The sequence below is a fragment of the Branchiostoma belcheri genome, unplaced genomic scaffold (assembly GCF_001625305.1).
Source record: "Branchiostoma belcheri isolate BF01 breed outbred unplaced genomic scaffold, Haploidv18h27 scaffold50, whole genome shotgun sequence".
In the NCBI taxonomy this organism is placed as follows: Eukaryota; Metazoa; Chordata; class Leptocardii; order Amphioxiformes; family Branchiostomatidae; genus Branchiostoma; species Branchiostoma belcheri.
In genome coordinates, this window is record NW_017804132.1 from 1,959,298 (window position 1) to 1,964,097 (window position 4,800).

The 4,800-nt window shown below is 48.2% G+C and overlaps 1 protein-coding gene across 1 annotated transcript; it reads right to left on the reverse strand.

Moving 5' to 3' along the window:
• Positions 1 to 1,747: 1,747 nt before the first annotated feature.
• LOC109480286 (cytochrome P450 1A1-like) lies at positions 1,748 to 4,178 on the reverse strand. The gene has a single exon (XM_019782461.1). It carries the CDS (start codon positions 3,539 to 3,541, stop codon positions 1,826 to 1,828), a length of 1,716 nt encoding a protein of 571 aa, XP_019638020.1. The 5' UTR covers positions 3,542 to 4,178; the 3' UTR covers positions 1,748 to 1,825.
• Between the last annotated feature and the right edge of the window lie 622 nt (positions 4,179 to 4,800).

The following is a 4,800-nucleotide window of genomic DNA, read 5'->3' on the forward strand; positions in this document are numbered from 1 at the left end:
GTTACAAATATCATCATCATAATCTACATTCAGATCTTGGGGAACGCAAAGAAAGATCCTATCATGTGTTGACGTTTATTTGTATACAATTCCGTCACTACAGTAAACGTATCCTTCGGATAAAATGTATATAAAACTTGACTTCTGAAGATATAGAATGATTCAGACACCCGATTTTCTATCGAAATGACTCTCATATACGCTATTGTTTCACGATTATTGTTATGAAGAATAAGTCATATTTTCCCACGATGTTCATATGTTCAATAGACCCCGAGGCTGTGATAGCATTACCTTCGTCGTCCAATCGGAAGTTCATTTGGTCTGGGTCGCAGCACAAGTGACATAGGATATAATTAAAAATAACACTTCTGCTAGAATGGATGCAGCTTTCTTTGGGGCGTTTGTTTTTGATCGTTCGTTTTCTGTATGGTCCATTGTTCTACTCGCACAGGTGGCAAAATCAATAGACAATGTCGCGTTTCATAATCAGAATATAAAAATGACGAAGACACAATTTCACAAACCAGTTGATATACTGTATTGAGATAAACATCGAGCCCAAATCCAGTGTATTATACACATTAGGAGGACAATGAGAGAGTTTAAACCGATAATTTACTTACAACTCGTATGGCTTTTGTTTGTCTTCACCTTGTTTGTACATTTAACGATTCAAAAGCAATCCATTGTATATACTTAATGGAAGGAGAATAAATGTAAAGATAAAAACACTTGGATAATGTAACCTACATATAATTTGTAAATATCTCCTTTTTACAAGTGCATATCTGAGTATACCAAACACCAAGAAAACTCATATTTGGAATTTAGGAAAAATACAGTAATTGCATACTTTCATTTCGAATGTTTCATTGTAATATATGATTAATAAGGAATTAAGTCCATTAACTTACCGAAAACAAAACATGTAACCCTCAACTAAAACATTGACGTCAAATTATTGAATTACAAATACAACGTTACTGACAATAATTTTCAAATCAATAAAATTATTCTGTGCTGCTTATACCACCTTTATACTTGTATTACATACACACACATAAAAAATAAGAAAACTAAGGGTATAGAAATATTCCAAGAAAATATTATTATAAGTGGCTTCAGAAATTTTCCTTATGGCATCATTACTTGATTAACATGGCAGTGTTTTGGAAGACATCGATGATATATACAGAGTTTCAGGCATCTTGTGATTATTGTTTTATCCTGGCACAAGCACATGTTCTCGGGAAGACATAATTTTGTTGTTGGTGAAATGATATGGCCCCTACCTGTAAACAAAGTCCTGTCATGCCTCGGTCCGTATTTTTCGACAAGAACGTCCAAAGTCCGTGCCAATCATTTTCTAGAAGTCCTAACAAAATTGCTTTTGGATACGTTTGGTTGTTTTCCCTTTGCTGTACGGTCTGTAGTAGTTTTACGATCATTGTTCCTTAGTACTTGGTTTTAGCCTCCTTTCTTGTATACTTTTGCAGATAGCTTGCTAGATTAGATGGTATGTCAGGCACTGTCCATGTATGTTCCTCTTCTCGCGTTTTTTTGGTTGGTGGGGTAGGGAGGGATTCCGTTTACTTAGACTAGTCCTCCCTCTTTCATGCACAACTGTTTATAGTGGTTGTTTTCATCCGATGTGTGACCTAGTTTTTCTCTACAAGCGGACTGTGTCCTCATGACGACAATCTCAGGCCTCCTTCTACTTGGTACAATTTGAAAACGATAAAGTCGCTCAACATTGCTGTGAACACGTTGTTAATACATAGAACGACGCATGGTTTGTAGATACTGGAATAAAGGTGGTAGTTTACCGTGGACGCGCGATCATGCTGTAGGGCTGTGGACGCATGACGAGCCCGTAGATGGCCTCCAAGCTCGGCGCCGCAGATCCGTTCACACGCTCGAACGTACACTGGTGTAGGAGGATGGAGAAGAACAGAAACATCTCCTGCCTGGCGAGGACTTCGCCAGGACAGCGCCGCTTGCCCGCGGAGAACGGTAAGGTCTTCTCGACGGCGGCGGCGTCCAGGGCGGTGCCGGTCGGGTCCAGGAAGCGCTCGGGTCGGAAGCTGCTCGGGTCCCCCCAGATCCGGCGGTCGTGCCCGACGGACCACAGGTTGGCGAAGACGATGGTGTCCTTGGGGACGGTGTAGCCGTTCAGCTGCGTGTCCTTGGTGGTGAGGTGGGGGATGGACATGGGGACGATCCCGGTGTGGCGCACGATCTCCTGCACCGTAGCCGCCGTGTAGGGCAGGCGCGACTCGTCGGCGAGGGTCGGCAGCCGTCCCCGCCCGACCACTCCGTCCAACTCCCGCTGTACCCGCGCCTGCACGTCGGGGAAAACCAGCATGTAGAGGAAGCACCAGTGCAGGAGCTGGGCCGAGGTGTCCTGTCCCGCGCCGAAGATGTCGATGACGCACTCCAGGACGAAGTCGGCGCTCAGACCGGCCTCCTGGTTCTCGGACATGCTGAAGATCAGCGCGTCGGTGATGTCCCTGATCACGGCGCGATCGTAGGTCTGCAGGTGGAAGTTGATGTGCTTGTCGAAAAGCTGCAGCGACGAGTCCATGGCCTCCTTGAACAGCGTCGCGTTCTTGTTGGGGAAGAAGCGCAGCCACGGCATGAAGTCGACGGGGTTGCCCGCGCCGATGGCCTTTCGGAACTTCTCCGTGTTCTGCAGGAGCTTGCGGAAGTCTTCGTTGCCGTGTTCGTACCGCTTGCCGAAGCACAGCGCGCAGACGACGTTTGCCACCGCGGTGTGAGTGTACAGCTCAGGGTTACACGGCTGCCCGGCCTTGGACAGGAACATGCGGACAAGTTCTTGTGCTTCCTCGGTGATCATAGTCTCTGCCGACGCGGTGAGCGCTCCGGTTCGACCGTAGACGAAACCTTTCAGAGCTCCGACCGTGACTTTCTTCCGCGCCACCCATGTAGGACTATACGTCTTGAACGTAATCCCGTTTTTCACTTGTTTGAATGAGTACAGAGCCGGTCTGCCCGCAAAGCAGGCGGCCTGCTTGACAAACGCCTCCTTCACCATGTCGATCCCGTTCAGTATTATAACAGTCCGGCTCCCAAACTTGACGCGGAAGACGTCCCCGTACTTCTCGGCCATTCTCGCCAGGGCATGGTGAGGCTGGCTGCCGAGGGCAGGGAAGATCCCGACCACGGGAAAACCCCAGGGTCCCGGCGGGAGACAAGGCGTGTTCTGCCGAAGACGGCTCACCAGCACCGCGGCGACGAGTACGAGCAGCACCGCGACCAAGACAACTTGTAAATAAGAAAGGCCGAACAAGGACGCTGCGGCCAGGACTGCCATGGTGTCGTCTGCACGCGTGAGCTCGTGGGCACCTCTACTTGAAGTAAAGCGCTTGTAAGTCGTGACGTTGTCTTCCCGCACGCAGCGACACTTGATCGTTCCACCACGATGTGCAGCGGCGGAATGCGGCAGCGCTTCAGATTTTATATGGAGAATGCTGCAACCGGATCTTTTACCCCACCTAATTTTTGCGTGCGGCCACATGGTATCGCGTGAGAAGGTTGGTCGGTGGGCCTGTTCCCCCAACTTAAATGGGCTATCACCGCTCCATCTCCCCGGAATGACAAGACATGGCCGGCGGGCGACCTGCCCCCGGCGGTCCACCGCTCTCCTTTACACCTGTGGGCGACCCTACCTGTCCTCCTCTGATCTCCTATCGCTCATCCCTCTCGGGAATCGAACCCTAAACCCTCCGTGCCGATACGATTCCACCTGCTAGGTCCTGCTTTGGTTGCGAGGTGTCGCACGGGGTCAAACGACTACGTGTTGCGGGAGGGTTGGGTGGGTGCTACTAAGTCGGCGCGAGCTCGCGTGCTAAGGTAGTCGCGTGATCTTGGTACGCCTCTCTCTAGCCCTCTCTCCGTCCCCCGGCCGTGTTCAATTGTGCGAGGCAGTGGTGTCCAGTTCCCACGGAGAAACCTCACGCGAACCACCGGGCAACAACCTAAGCCTAAACGCAAACTCTTCCCTCCACCAGCACCGTTCCCCACTTCTCCACGTCACTTCTGTGTTCTCTTTTCCCTCTCCAAAAACACCAGCGCAGCGCGTTTGTGGTTTTAGTGACACGGCCTTGTTTGCTAAGGGTATTTTACAAGTGGATTAATGACTCTGCCGTGTGGAGAGTATTTTTTACCTGTCGGATATATCGATGTTGTATCGGTAGCGACTGCGGGGCGGTTTGCGAGTGAACCGTTACGACCCGTCGCGTGTTCGTGTCCACTTCGCAGCCTCACAACAAACAACAGGCTTATTTTTGGCGCGCTTTTTTTTACCTCACCGGTGTTTGCCGTCCTTCTGTCTAACAGGGCGACTCTAAAGCTTTTCCTACTTAAAAACAAATCCGGGCAATAGGAAGTATTTGTGTACCTCTTTATCTCCGTTTAGAGAAAAGAATTCCTCCGAGTGGTAATAATGACAGCGAACTTTCCATCAACTATAGTTCAACTTATTTCACTTTTATCACTTCAAAAGTTTCTTTCTTAACTTTAAACACTTAACTTTACAAAAGTAGTAGCAAAAGTTATCACTTTTGTTGTCCTTTTAAATGTAATACCACAAAAGTCACATGTTGACATGTTAGATGAAGGCGAGGTTGAAAGGGGAAGGTTTGGATAGTCAGTATTTACATAATGTCAGTAATAGGATGTCGTTGTTTAGTGTGCAGTGTGTATAAGTCTGACTTAGGTTCATTTCGTGTATTATATTAAACCACAGGGCACAAGTTCAGTTTTTATAGTAAACAG

Excerpts from the sequence above, each read along its gene's own strand:
- LOC109480286 (XM_019782461.1), bottom strand. The coding sequence starts at position 3,541 with ATGTGGCCGCACGCAAAAATTAGGTGGGGTAAAAGATCCGGTTGCAGC.